We start from the raw sequence: 15,068 nt of genomic DNA on the forward strand, positions 1-15,068 counted from the left end.
CCCGGGAAGAGCGCAATGATGGTGCCAACTTGGGCCAGTGAAGCAATGTCCTCCTCAACTAGACTGAAGAACAAAAAGGACAGCAACTTGTCTGTCCCCCTTCCCCCAATTCCCCAGCACTGTTCCCATCCCCGCAATTCCCCAATAAAAATCTTTAAAAATAAATAAAAGAAGTTACCCTGCCTGCTAGCAGCTTTACAGTATGGTAGGGGAAGTGAAACATGCATATACAATTCAGTCAAGATGAAGAATGAATTTGATCAATAGAGAACAGGTCAAGATGTATAATGTGTGTATATGGCTGGGGGGTTAGAGTTAGAGAAGGCAGAGACAGAGTTGATGGAAAGAGCCTTTCAAAGAATGGACAGATTTGGAAAGATAGGAAGGACAATGGATGGTATGGAGAACAGTTTTAAGTGCTGAGGGCAGAATGAGGAAGGGATATGTGGTTGGGGTGTGGGTGACAAGACAACAGGAGATAGCTTCAGCTGGTTGCACTGTGTTCCTTTGAGGACCAGTAGATGAAATAATGGCTTTGAAAAGAATTGGGACTATACTTCATAATTCTAAACATTTTGTTTGGCTTGAGAATACAGATTTATTTATTTTTAAAGGCGGGCGTGCTTGCAGTTCGAAGGGTGTATTTGACAAAGTGATGAGATCAGGTATATACAAGAGTTATTTTTTAACTCTTCTATGTGCTAGGTGTGCTGCCATGTACTTTACATGTATCGTCTCTTTTTTTTTTTATAAACTTTTTAAAAGATTTTTTTATTGAGGAATTTGGGGATGGGAACAGCGCTGGGGAATCGAGGAAGGGGAACAGACAGGTAGACAAATTACTGTTTTGTTCTTCAGTCTAGTTGCGGAGGACGTCACCTCACTGGCCCATGTTGGTATGATCATTGTGCTCTTCCCGGGTGAGGCAATCGGTCGCTGGTCATTGGTTGGCCATTCACTGCGGCTCACAGCAGTTCTCGCTTACAGCAGTTCTCGCCGGCTGCCATCCGCTCACGCTGGCTGCCAGCCACTCACACAGACCACTGCAGCCCAGCTCCAGGTCATGCTGTTGTTCATCATCTTAGCTGTAGAGGGCGCAGCGTCACTGGCCCTTAATGTGGGATCCAAACCGCGGTCCTGCTGCTCAGAGCTGGTGCTCCCAAGCGAGCTCTCAACCAACTGAGTCAGTCAGCTGGCCCTCATTTCATTTTTTGATAAGAAAACAAAAGCTCTGAGGGCTAAGTAACTTGCCCGTTATCACAGCTGGTGAGAGACAGCTGGGATTCAGATCCAGGTGCCACATTCCTAAAATGTATTACTTAGTAGGTGAACCTGGGCTTTCCCAGGATCTTCCTGTTGGGCCGGAGGCTATGTGGAGCGAAAGCATTAACTGAGTTGATGACCAGCATTGTCAAGGCATGAAAGAAGCAGAGGTGAACTAAGTAAGATAAGTGGCTCTAATGTAAACTGGGGATTTTGGCATCTTCTTTTTGAAGAGTTCCCCTGTTCGTTGAGTCTTTAAAGTAGTAACTTCTTTTCCTGGTTGATAAAAATAAAAGTTATTTTTATAACTCGGGGAGGCATAAACCATGTAGTGTTTATAATAAATAGCACCCTTTTATTTATGAATGAGTAGAAAGGCTGAAAGAGACCCCCAGGGCTCTAGAGTTGGAACAGGTGTTCTCCCCAGGTGCCATCTTTATTGGATGGGTAGGAGGCCTACCTAATGCCCTGGTGTCAGGGATCACTGAGCTGGCAATAGATTTGATTTACTCTAAAGAAATTCCCTGCCTGCTATTAAGGCTGGGAAAGAACATGATGCTCTTGGAAGCCCATGGCCACAGTTTTAGTAGGCAGATATCATTTCCTGCTGCCTCCATAGTTACAGTTTAACTTGCTAAGGTTGGTAGGATGAAATGAAAAGATTGCTTCACGCACCTGCTCTATGAGGGCAGGGTGGATTTGTCAACATAGTGGCACATCTGTCAGTGCCAGGAACTGGACACCCCTGGAGCCCTTCCCCAGCTGCCCTTGAATAACCATTAGCTTTCTGGACTCAGTGCTTTGTGCTTGGGGTCAAGCTCTGGGTGAGAACGCCTGCCCTAGATCCATCCCACAGCCTCGAGGGCCCTGCCCCTCCTTGTGGGAGAGCTGTCAGAGGGAGTCAGAAAAGTAAGTATATGCTGACCTGCTCTAAAGATTCATAAATCTGACTCCTTGCTTTTGTTAGAAATTGGCTGGCCTCATTGTCAGCTCCATTGTGGCTGACCTGTCCCAGGTGAACAGTTAGATCAAGTATTGGTGAAGGTTAGGCGCTGTTTTAATGAACCCTTTTTATGTGATTAGTTCAAGAATCTCAGAGGACAAACAGTCACAGTAGGCTAGGTGCTCACTCTGTTGACTCAAGGCCAGTCTTGCCGTGAATTCAAGCTCTGACTCATCTCTGGAGGTCAGGATAGCTTCTGTTTGGATAGTGGAAAAGTAGTGAAAAACAATTTCTAGAGGTGTGGAAGAAATTAAGTCCTGTTAAAACTAGATACTCTTACTTACCAGTAATTTTTTTAAAATCTCTCAATGTTTCTTAAGAAGACCCTACAGAGGAATAAGACACCAACCAAGTGATCTGATTCAGGACAACTGGAAATACGAGTGTGGCTGGCAAAACCAAGGGGCTGTGTCTTCACAACAGCCAAGTGCTTCACTGCCTTTCTCAAAAAGAGGAATCATTTACACTGGGAGAGCTGAAAAGAATCCCAAACCCATTTATTTTGTTACTTGGACTATGGCTCTTATTTTGAGTTTCTTACTTAAAAAAAAAAAAACGTTTGGAGCTAGTATGTGTCATATACTCCTCCTTTAAACTGGATTACAGTCTGAGCCACTGTTATTACTTCCGCCAAGTGCGGTTCAGAAGAAGAAACTTGTTATTATCTTTGTGGGGAGGTTCATTGAACTTCAGCGTCCACCACTGCTGGGTGCCATCTGCCTTGCCTGTCCACGTCTCCACCTGCTTCTCTCTCTCCCTCCCTCCCTTCCTTCCTCCCTCTGCCCCTCTCCTCCCCTTCCTCCCTCCCTCTCTCTCTGACAGCCACCCTTTAGTATGTTTTGGATCTGGAGCTAGAGAAGTCATTGCGTTTTATTACATCAGAAATCAGCTGTCTCCTAACCTGGTGCTATCTGTGTTGATTAAGGCATAGAAGAGTTCTTTTCCCTCTAATTAGGCGAGGGTTTAAAAATCGCAGGAGAGGTTACTAGAGGTGTCCGGGGAGGTTTGGAAAAAGCAAGTCTCTTGCTGTATGGGCTTGAGGATGTACTGGCTGTGGATTTTATTATTTCTTTGAAGTAGCTGATCAGTTTAACATAATAAGGAGGGATGGGTGTAGGGTGACTTAGTGCAATTGGTCCCATTATTTGCCCAGTTCAAAGGCTCTGAATTGGACCAGAAGGCAGGTGGGGTGGTGGTTGTTCTTAGCTGGGCTAATGGTTATGTGAGGCGATAGAGGGCAGTGTAACCTTCCCACTGCTGTGAAACTTGAGTCTATTCTCAGATACAGACCCTTTCCGTGAAAGGCTTAAAGATGGCTGAAAGAGAAGCTGGAAGGAAAACTTTCGTCACTTGATATTTTAGCCAACTTGTGTCTCCTCTAACAAGGGACAGGTAGCAAAAGCATGCTACTTCCAGACAGAGGCTGGTGGAAGTACAATAATCAGAGCTGTAACACTACCATCTATTGAGCGTTTAGCATGTGCCAGACACTCTGCTGAGGACTTTTTTAATTTAATTTTTATTGTTAAAATTATCAATGTACATGGTTTAAGGAGCCAAATACTTCTGTAAAGCTTTTCACAAAAAAATACCAGTCACCTCCCTGCATCCCAACCCCCAGCATTTGTTCTGCAGAGGCAGCAGGCTCAGTGTCAGGCACGCATTAATTACTTCATTTAGTCCACACGACAGCACCACGATACAGGTATTGTTACTGTCCCTACTTTACAGTTGTTGAGACTTGAGGTACCCAGATTCCATGACTTACACAAGGTCATGTAGCTAGAAAGTGGTAAAACCAGGATATGAACAAAGGCCGTTGTTTTTTACTCCTGAGGCTGCTTTCTTACCAGTGCACTCCATTGCTTCCCAATTACAAGTAGTGTTCAGGTACACATGATCAGCTGAGCTAACAGCTGTGGGCTAGGGAGAGCATGCCTTCTACAGCATCGGCAACTTTTCAAATGAGCGAGCCAATTACTGACCAAATATTATGCGACTTCTCTACTACTAAACCTCCTCCCCATAAGCTGCTGGGACGCCACAGAAATCAGCCCTTATCTTCGCCTCCAGGAAGGGAACAGATTCCCTAGAACCTCCAAAGTCACGTGGGCTTAGAATTTTGTTGACATTGAAATTTCCATTAACTCACTCTTATGACAGCAGTACCTGTACCTCTGGAAGTTACAAAACCTGTCTGTATTCCTTGATTGTTGCCAAAAGATAGTCTCTGGAGTTTTATTTTTCTGGAACAAATTTAAAATCTCCCTTGAACATACTTAGCATTTTGGAACTAGAACATACTTAGGGGCTGTCTTACTTCCTTTAAAGTTGGGTTTTGTTTCCGGAGAAAGAACATTTTAGGCAAAGGGACAGCCAGTACAAGCCCTGAGGTGGAAGTTTACCTGGCTTGTTCAAGGAACAGAGTGAGTGAGGAGAGGAGGATGGTAGAGGGAGATGGAGTCAGAGGATAGAAACCAGATCATGGAGGGCTTTGTGGGTCCTTGTAAGGCTTTGGGCTTTTGCTCTGAGCGACAGAGGAACGATTAAAGGATTTAGCGGAGGGTGGTGTGGTCTGCCTTAGGGTGGTAGAAGGATCCCTCTGCTCTCCTGTACAGGATACAGGGCAAGGACAGACGCAGGGGACCAACAGGGAAGTTAGTGCAGTGGTCCAGGGGGAGAGAGAGTGCTTTGGACCGAAGTGGTGGCAGGGAGGTGGGAGAAGTGGTCTGAGGCTGGATCTACTTTGTGGCTAGAGCTACAGGATCTGCAAGTAGGTTGGAAGGGGGTCATAAGCGAGAGTAGAGGAAAGGATGACACCAAGGATTTGGGCCTGAACAACTAACAGGATGGAAGTGCCGTCAGTGGAGACGGGAAAAGGCCGTGGTAGAGATGGGGAGTGATGAGGAGCTCCGTTTGGGGCACATCAGAGATTTCCATATACATCTGAAGGGAGGTGTCAAGTAGGTTCTTATAAATCTAAGTTGGGTATATAGCTTAGGAGAGAGGTCTGGGTGGAGATCTAAATTTGGGAGTCATGTTACCTGGATGGTATCTAATGCTGTGAGACTGGCTGCAATCTGCTAAGTGATGAGTATAGAACAGAGTTTCTCAGCCACAGACTCACTACTGACATTTTAGGCTAGATAAGTCTTTGGGAGGATAGGGGGCTTATGCATTGTAAAACGTTTAGCAGCATACCTGGCTTTTACCCACTAGATGCTAGTAGTACCTCCCCAACCCTGAGACACTTAAAAATGTCAACATTGCCAAATGTCAGGGAGCTGGGGGGTGGGGGTGGGGGAATCAACCTACCTGCAAACCACTGGTATAGATAGAGAAGAAATCCAAGGACTGAGGTTAATACTGTGTCTAACATGTAAACAAATACTTCATGTTGTCCAGAGCACCTTTACTGCATTTATCCTTAATTCACAACACTCGTGTGAGTTTTGTAGTTATACTCTTCATTTCACAAAATAATCAGGAAGCTGCAAGTGACTTGCACACATTGACCCAGCACACTGGGGGTGAGCCATGGGCTGGAACCCAGGGGCCCAGTTGGAATGTAATGTCCTTCTAGACCATACTGTGATGAGGTTTGCTGGCAGAAGCAAAGTTTGTTGACTGTTCTCTGAAGGTAGTTTATATACACTTAGAGATCTCCTTGTTCATCGCCCTACAAAAGACTTTGTGACCAAGGAGGAAGCAAGGCAGGGCGACTCAGGAGCCTGTGTGCTGTCCCTCCCACCCTTTACCCCCCATCCCCCAAGTTTGCTGGCAGATTAGCACATTCTGTAACAGGAGGGGTTTGCCAGGAGACTCTGGTTTAATGATATAAAGATGAATCTCTTTTGAAAACCCGGAGGAGCCAGTAAAGCCCTCCCAGCCCTGCTGGTGTTTGCATTGGCACGGGGCATGTGTGCATTTAAAAAATAAATTAAGCAAACAATGTGAGCCTTAGAAAATGTCTATTGTTGTTTGTAACGTTACTGTCTGACTGAGAATAAAAAGTATCTCCAGGAACTCTCCCTTTTGTACCTCAACAGCTTCAAAGCTGTTCAGCTCCATTTTATTTGTTTTGGGGCTCTGAGCATTGTTTTACACTGATCTGATGCTGGGCAGTCTTACAGCTGAAAAAGAGCTAGCGTTCCCCAGATTGCCGGAATATTTCACTTTGGTTGTAAAGATGCATTCTCTTCCCTATACTCTGACTTTAGCAGTTAAATTTCTGATGAAATTTCTCAAAATAGGACTAACTACAGGTTCACACAGATAAGTGTAATTCAGAAGTGTGAAAATTCATCTCCTGGTGTAGGTGCTCGGGTTTCTGATGAGTCTGCTGTAACTATTTTGGCAGAATGGAAGGTTTTGAGCTGTGGGACCTCAGGGGAAAGGTGGACTTCCTTAGAGATCAGCTGAAAGTGAGACCCTTTCCAGAGCTGTGCACGTTCATCTGCAGAGGAATAGGGTGTAGGGCTTTTTGCTGTGATCTCACTGCCTAAGGGTCAGTTAAAACTGCTGTCCACAGAGATAACTTTGATATTATTCAGTCAATTAGTGAGGCCTCCTAGGTACTCAGCCTGTGCTAATCCTTATCTTCAAAGAATTTACTGTCTGGCAACACAGATGTGACTAGCTGATAGGAAAAAAAAGGAGAGCCAGTGAAGATGGAGTATATCGACTTCCACTTGACTTTCAAGTGTTCATAGGAGTTTGGAGTAGGAGAAAGCAGTGAGGCTTGGAGTAGCCATAAAAATGATGGGAGATAATTGATTCAAACTGAATTGGGGGGAAGAGGAACCGCATGCAGGAAGGCCCAGAGGCAACCACAGGCCTGGTGTGTTCACAGGACAAGGGCCAGCTGGACTGTGGTGACTGAGATGTGCCCAAAGAGGGTGGGGCGAGTTTGAGGAAGACCTTTGAAAGCCAAGCAGAGGAGAGTTCACTTTTAATGAGAAAGGAAACAGAGCGCCAACAATGGATGACATCAGATGTGGCTGAAGGGGACCACCAAGGAGAGACAATTTAGTCTCTTCCCTCAGCCAGCCGTTTGGGGGGTAGGAGGTGATGCTGTGAATTAACTGTAAGAGAGATGCGGGAAGGCGATGGTGTGTAAGGAACGGGTAGTTGACAGAAGGCTACAGGAGCCCAAATGGAAATTCTGAGAGGAAATGGGACCAGCAGCCTACCACGGGCCTCTGGTGATGGCAGGATTCCCACAGGGCAGCACCAGTGGCCACGTGGCTGGGAACTTGGATAAGCTCCTCTCTTTTGGGGTGTCCTCCCCAGTGAGATCCTCACCGGTTCTGTCTTCCTTGTTAGGAATCTCCTCTACTGTAGGACATGGTCACGAGAAAGCTCTGTATGCCAGCATCCCCCCTGGATTCTATTAGCACACTCCCTGTTAAATGAGATCTTTGGGGTTGGAATTACAGACAGCAAATAGCTTTTTCTGAAGTCTTTACGGAAAGGGGAAGTCAGACTCAGCCGTGGTCCTCCTCCTCCACCTCCTCCTCCACCTCCTCCTCCACACCCCCCCCTCCCCTCCTCCTCGTCATCGTTGGAGAGCTTTAAATAACGTGTCCTTGTTCACGGTTACATCACATGAAAGGGCCTGAACACCAGTATTACAGCAAACCTGCTGAGGTGGAGTGTGCACCACTCGCAGGGTCAGGGAAGGGCCCTGGCTTGCGCATTTCTGAGGGAGTCCTCATTGCCCTGCCCAGTCCTACAGGACAGACTTCACTGTATTTCTAATTAATGAGAGACTCCCGAGCTTGATCAGGGCTTTGTCAGCCGAGCCCCACTGTGATCACGCAGGGCCTTCTCTCATGGTGTTTGCAGTACAGGATCAGGACAGAACTTAGCACTAAACCCTGTATTCTTCTGTGTTTGTATTCAGTACACAGAAGTAATACAAAGGGAGCAGCACTAGGCTTGCGGAGCACTGACTGGCCCAGGAAATGGGGATGGGGGGCCGTTATCTGTCGCTGTCATCAGTATGCACACACCAGAGTGTGTTACCTCACAGCCATGCAGCAAACGCTCCTGTCTTTCTGTTAACCTGTGGGAACCTCATTAGTTATTTAAATCAAATTACAAATAAAAGCAAAATAAAGGCAGGCACATGTGCAAGTTTCGTGTTGTGGTCTTTTCTCTAAACAATAAGCTTTCACAGAGAAAAAGAGCAACCCAGAAAGCCCCATAAGACATCCTTGTTTCATTAGGAATTTCAACCTTATTCCCACCTCCCGCCCCCCACCCCGCAAGGTTAAAAACAGAGATGGCTCACTAGTACAAAGTATTTCACAGCCCATTCATTCATTTTACTGATGTTTGAGTCCTGCTGTGTGCAAAGCACAAATAATCGGCAGAAACAGTTTCCACCCACACAAGGGCAGCTTGCTCTTGGATAGCACTATACTTCCTACCATTGAAAATTGATGAAGAAACTTTTAAAAATATTCCGGCTGAAACAGAACTAGCTTCCTGTTTTTAGTATTTTAGCATACAGTGAATCTCTGACAGTGGTTTAGTATTCCTTTTTGGGAAAGTTATTTTGATTCTGTTTAATTTTCGGGAGAATTTTAAGATACTGTAGGTGTACACTCACTCACACAAGATCAGTGATAACCACATCACTGGCTGGGCATGACTGCTGTTCCACAGGGGCAGCTATAAACTATTGTGAAAAACAAATCAGAGTTGTTGTTGTTTTAGGTTTGCTTTGAGAACTAGATCATGAGTATTAGATTTTAAATTGTCCTTTCATGAGATTGTGATGAATGAGACTGAGCTTTTCTTTCATGTCTATAAATGTTCTCTTTTAAAAATATTTTAGAAAATTAGCCAAATTATGGCTTGCAGTAGTTATTCCATCGTGGAAGTGCAGTTCAGGACCTGACCCAGTTACTGTCATCTTTCACCCTGTTTGAGGCCACGGTGTCTTTCACCAAAAGGCAGGGAGGCCCTTCGTCTTCGCGGGCGAGGATGGAGCGTCTGTGCTTCAAGAGGGCTCGCCTGCCCTGTAGCCAAATGGGGCTTAGGTCCAGGGCTCACAGCTGCAACAGCTGTGCAGTGGAAAGCTTCAGGAAGGCTGAGGCAAACAGGCAACACCTCAACCCCTGTGGACCTACAGGTTGTCTCTCTATCACATGGAACGTTTTCTTGTCCCTAGCAGATGTAACGCTGCTCCAGGAAATACATGTAGCCTTTGAAAACCCATTTCTGTGTCATTTGGGTAGGCCCTGGGGAACTGGCCTTCAGACCTGGAGTCAGATGAAGGAATTCTTTTCTGGGTTTGATTATCCATCCCCTCTATTTGCACAGATAATCCAACCTTGCCACTGGGATGTGGTGACAAGTGATTCCTCACAGAGGAGGGTGACCTGAGTTTTATAATCACGCTGATAGCCTCAGTTTTTGCTTGAGTCAGAGTGTAATTCGGGGCTCTGTGGTAGCATCTGATGCATCTATCCTTGGTCTGTTTTCCTTAGTAGTAGTAGTAGTACAGCAGTTAGTGGAGAGATGTCAGTGATGCCAGGTTAGTTAAAGTAGTTGCATTTGTTTTTCCTACAGATAAAAACTTGGAAGAATTGCTAGGCCCCAGGGGAGAGTGAACATTATCTGTATTGCCAAACCCTACTTTTAGACTGGGATGGAGGACGTTAGCCGCCAGAACCTGTTTCACCGGGTGTTGGAACTCCAGTGGAACCGGAAATGTGGATGAGCCTCCTTTTTGAACCTGCCTCCATCCCACTGTTAAGAAAGGCACTTCTCACTTGGCCTCCTGCCGTAGACAAGCTGTTCTTGGAATCTCCACAGCTTTTCCTTAATACCTGGTGTTGCGTTGCTTGTGTTATATGATCCAGTTGTGACACCTGTGGTCCTGCATGTGGGGAGTCTAGGTGATAAAGTGGTTTCCAGATAGAATTGGCCTTCTCTCCCTTTCTTGAAGTGACGGTAGTTAATTTGGGCGGAAGGTAAGCAGAGCTCATTCTCAAGCCACCTCTCTGCACCAATTAAGCATCATCAATTCCAATAGGCCATTTTCTGGATAAAAGGGAATTAGGCAACATTTTTCTTTCCAAAAGGTGCGGAACCTGTCAGTAAGGAGAGGATGAATGGTAACTCCATAATCTACACTAGTTAAATTCCACACTGAGTGTCTAAGGGCTGGGCACTCAAGTGGAAATCCGGAAATACCCGCCCGTGTCTTTATTCCTCTCTGCCAGTTGCATAGGACTGTTTTATTCATCTGTAAGTGGGGATGTACAACAGCTCCTTAGCAAAGCCGTGAACTCCCTTCTCCAAGCACCCCAGACAAGTCACAAGGCCAGTGCTTGCTTTATTGAGTCCCACGTGAAGTGTGTGGCGCTTTAGTTTGGAAAGCAGTGAAATTTAGGGTAATGGGGGAAATACTTCATAGAAAACAAATGCTGTTTGGGGGTTTTCTTTTCTCTGTGCATTTGTTTCCTGTACAGAGAGACCTTTGAGCATTGCATTGGTTTTAAATCTTACGGGAATCTAAGCCATTATTGCTTTCCTTGGATTGTTCCGGATGAATGAATGTTGTTGGGAAGTACCGAGAGCAGCTCGTGCTAAGCTTCTTTCCTTTCCACCCTGTGGTGTGTGTGACCCTCTAAGTAGGCCCCGCAGAGTGGAGTCTGAGAGCCCTTTGCTACCCCACCCGCACTTGATTGAGTGGGTGAGTGCCATGGCTGCTGAAATGGTTACTGCCTGAGCTTGCCTGCTGGAGGCACAATGGGCTCAGGGGCTAGCAGACATGCGGCATTTGGGCATTTTAAACACCACTGCTCTGCTTATCAGCTCTGTGCCCTTGATCAGGTAACTTCACTGTTCTGAGCTTGGAGACTATGCTTGTCTCAGTGGGTCTTAGAACTAAAGAGAAGCCGTTAGTGCTGGAGCAGCCCCTGCACGCAGTGGGTGCTCTGTCAGTGTTGGCCTGCCCACCCCCACATTCACCTTCTTAGGCTCTTTAATTCAATGATACCACTAAGCAGCAGCTCTCCAACTGGTCATTTGTGTCTTTAAAAGGGGGGTAGGTGGACAATAACAATTTCAGTGCTTTTCACAGGAAAACACAGAAACTTTAATCTTATGTTCCCTATTCTTGGCAGTTTTGACCTCTGGCCTAAGCATGACCAAAGGGCATTCTTTCTTGAAATACTGTTTTTCAGCCTCCTGAGCTAGGGCATTTTGCGTTGACTCCTAGAACCTTAAATCTGGAAAGATTTAAAGAGGAACCATGAGATTCTGTGAGGGGCAGGGACCTCACTCAAGGTCACTTGGTGAGCTGGTGCAAAGCTGGGGGCAGAACCCAGATCTTCTCCTAGTTCTCCACAACGTGCATCCCACTGCAGGGGAAGCCGAGAGCTGTGCAGGGGAAGCCGAGAGCTGTGCATCTCAAGCTCGCTACCCCCAGGAGAGCCCGGCCTCTCCTGGGACCCAGGAGGCTGTGACCGGACGGATGGCACGACCCAAACACTTGTGTCCTCAGGCCTAAGCAGCCGTTTAAAAACTTGGTTTTGGAAGGACTGATATTCCTGGGACTTAGAGGGGTCTGACACTCTAGATAGTATCTGAGACACACCTGTTCTTTTTCAGTTATTAATTTAGCAAATACTTTGGGTACCGACTAAGGGCCAGGCAACATAGTAGGTGCTAGGGAGATGGCAGCAAACAAAGTCATACTGAAAAGGGGTTCTAATCACTGGCAATCCTGCATGCAGCCAAGCACTTTTATTTCCTTTCAAAGAAGAGTGTTCTTTTTAAAGACAATTAAATATTGGCTGCCCACATCCCATCAAGCTAATGGGAAGTGTCATCTCAGTCATTCTTGTCAAACATCAGGAAACCCCTCTCGGGTCATTTGTCGTGGTTATGGCTGAGGTGCCTGCTCTCTGCGCCCATTTGGTCCCTTTGGTCTAAGGGCCCTGCTGCTTCTCGGCCAATTTGGGGTGTGGACCCTAGTGAGGCTGGTTAGCAGTTACCGTGGCCTTGCCTGGGTCTTTCCAAGGAGCATACTCCAGGAGTGGCAGTGGAGGGAGGCACAGGACACCCTCCACCATGCAGCTGCTTTTGGTGTTGGCACATCTTGGAGTCTCATTGTTAAGGAAATAGTGACTATGACACCTTTTCCTCCCAGCCAAGCTCATAGAAAATGCCTTTAGGAATTTGGAATATACCTTATCATCATGTGGCAAGGGAGAGGCAATGTGGGGAGAACAGAGATAGAGCCTGGGTTTGAACCTTGGCTCACTTCCTACAACCCGTGTGACTTTGAAGGAGTCTCTTAGACTCTGCAGTCAAATGGGCATCCATCAAATGGGTGTAATAAACCCCCCTTGCTGTCGGGATGAGGATTAAAGACTGAACACAAAGCTCCTAGCACGTGCCTGGTACCTAGGTGCCCAGTAGACAGTCGCCTTGTTTTGTTTTTGTTGTTATAATATGTGTCATTAATAAGCAGTAACCTACATCTTAGATGTTAGGGTGCAGGAAGTGGTATACAAGGATCTTTAGCAGAGAGTTTGAGACATTGTTGTCAGGAAGGAAAGAAGGCTTGTGACCTAGATAGAGGAAGGTTGGCACCCTCTGATCTACAAGTTGAAAGATGAGAAGCCCCTCCCCCACCCTGTCCTCTCTTTGGATGGGGTGGTTGAGTGGGAACACTTAGCAACTTGAAATGTGCTGCTGTTTGGCCTCCTGAGGTTGTGCATGGCGAGGATGGCCCTCGAGCCATGTTTGTACCTTGGGGCTTCCTTGGGGCTCCATGGGAACCATAATTCTTTTACTTGGTTTTTGTTGTTACATTGTACCTGCTGTGTGTCTCCCCTCACTGACTGTGTTCACTCTCTTCCAGGGGCTCCACGGGCCTTACCCCTTCGGCCAATCTTAAACGGGTGTCAGCAAGAAGAAAACTTAACAAAAGACAGAAGGCCTGACTTTGGTGGGGGAGGGCAAGGGGTTCCTCTGGATTGCAGACCACGTCGCATGGACCCCTGGCTCTGACCCGCCCCATCCTGGAAGAAGAGGAAGAAGCAGAACAGACTAGTTTTGAGTAAACTCAGTATGCATGTGTGAATGCTGAATCGCTGGAATGGTGTTGAGGCTACCAAGAAGAAACCCAGGCAGCCACCTTGGGTTCTGTCTATCAGGCACCATCTAACAAGTCATAGGTCACTTGGGAAGGGAAAACAAATTTAAAATGGGGGGAAAAAAGCCATCTTTTTAAACAAAAATTATTTTGCCTGCAGACAGGTTGTAGTTTTGAGCACATGTTAATTTTTTCTCTTTCCCCACTTTTATTTTTTTAGATAAGGGATAACGTACTCTGTAGAATAGCTGCTTGCCCTGGAAGCGATTCAGGTTAAGGCTGGTGTGGCGTGTTTGGGGACTCCGCGGGTCAGTGCTGCAGGAGGACCTCGGCCATGCCACGTGACTCCACGAGTCTTTGACCCCGTTTGTTTTCAGTGGCATCAGCCAGTGACTTATCTGTCACCCTTTTCCTCCTCTCTTCTCTTTAATCTTCTGTTGATTTACACCTTTAACATTTGTACTCGTCAACCCTGTGGCTTGTTACCATCAGAACCTCTCTGAAGACCAAACTTCCCTGTGTGGCCCGCAGAGGAAGCCTTGAGGACAGGTCTCGGGTGACGTGGGCGTTTCTGAGCCCGAGAGGTGTCCTTCCGCACGCACTTGTAACAATTCAAATTGCTTTTTGTCCATGTTTCTCTTGTCAGAAACGCCGTCATGCTTACTGCTTTTTTGGCTTCTTCATACGCAGTGGCCCCTGTTCACTCTGCGAACAGTGCCTCGTGCTGCATAGCTGCGTGTGCCACGTGCACACACATGGATGTCGGTGCAGCTCACCAGCGAGTGTGCAGCCGGCATGTGTGAAGGTCCCATGCTTCTCTGTTGTCACACAACTCCCTTCCCTGTGTTTCCTCTCAGTTGTCTTTTGGGGTGTTTTCACAGCCTGTTAGTGGAGGCTGAGCTGTCAAGCTATGAAAATACAGCCACAAATGGGGAATTTGCCATGGGGAAGGGCCACAGTTACTGACTGATCTTGGAGACCACATTTTGGTGGAAATGAGAGAACCCCCGCCCTGAGCAGGACGCCTGGTTTTTGGGCGGTGGGCGAGGGGCAGGCAGCCCAGCCAGAGCAGAGGCGTGTTGGCTGGCCTCTCACTTGGGCAGGTGGCCCCAGTGGGATTCTGTGGACTCCTAGCAGGTTGAGGTGTGGGTGTCTCCATGGGAAGCTTGAACCAGGCTAGAACAGCTGTCTGCCAAAGATACAAGAATATGCAAAGTCCCTCTTCTCTTCTCACCCCCTCCTTCCCTCGAGTCTTGGTTGATTTGACAGCTGCGATATGGATCTAGGGTGCGGTTGCCTGCCTGTCGCCACACCCCCACCCACCCCAGGGGTGTGAGACAAGCAGGGAGACCAGGTGATGAGTGGCTGCAAGGGGTCCTATAGCCTGGGTGTGGGTGAGGGTCTGCCTGCCTGTCTGTCTCTGTCTGGGTGTCTGAGTTCCAAAAATGTGTGTTGTTTGTTCCTCCTCATCCTCTTCTGAGACTGTTGTTCTTTAAAGCTTGATTGTGGGAGAAAAGCTTATATGAAATTACCCTTTGCCTCCTCCCCTCCCCCCAAATAAAAGGGGGAATAAATTTTGGTCCACTGGAGAAGCCCTGGGGGAGAGTGGAGCCGGCCTGCTGAGCAGAATAGTGCATCTAGGTCTGAGGCTGGACAAGGGGTCACTGGAGCACCCACTTT

The 15,068-nt window shown here is 47.0% G+C and overlaps 1 protein-coding gene across 1 annotated transcript in view; it reads left to right on the top strand.

The window, feature by feature from the left end:
- ILRUN (inflammation and lipid regulator with UBA-like and NBR1-like domains) overlaps positions 1-14,857 on the top strand; it is a 95,453-nt gene extending 80,596 nt beyond the window's left edge. The window contains exon 5 of the mRNA XM_019660918.1: positions 13,155-14,857. Within this exon, the coding sequence (XP_019516463.1) occupies positions 13,155-13,190 (36 nt within the window). The 3' untranslated portion in view covers positions 13,191-14,857. The remainder of the gene's footprint in view (positions 1-13,154) is intronic.
- The last annotated feature ends 211 nt before the right edge of the window (positions 14,858-15,068 follow it).

The sequence above is a fragment of the Hipposideros armiger genome, unplaced genomic scaffold, assembly GCF_001890085.2.
Source record: "Hipposideros armiger isolate ML-2016 unplaced genomic scaffold, ASM189008v1 scaffold_331, whole genome shotgun sequence".
Classification (NCBI taxonomy): domain Eukaryota; kingdom Metazoa; phylum Chordata; class Mammalia; order Chiroptera; family Hipposideridae; genus Hipposideros; species Hipposideros armiger.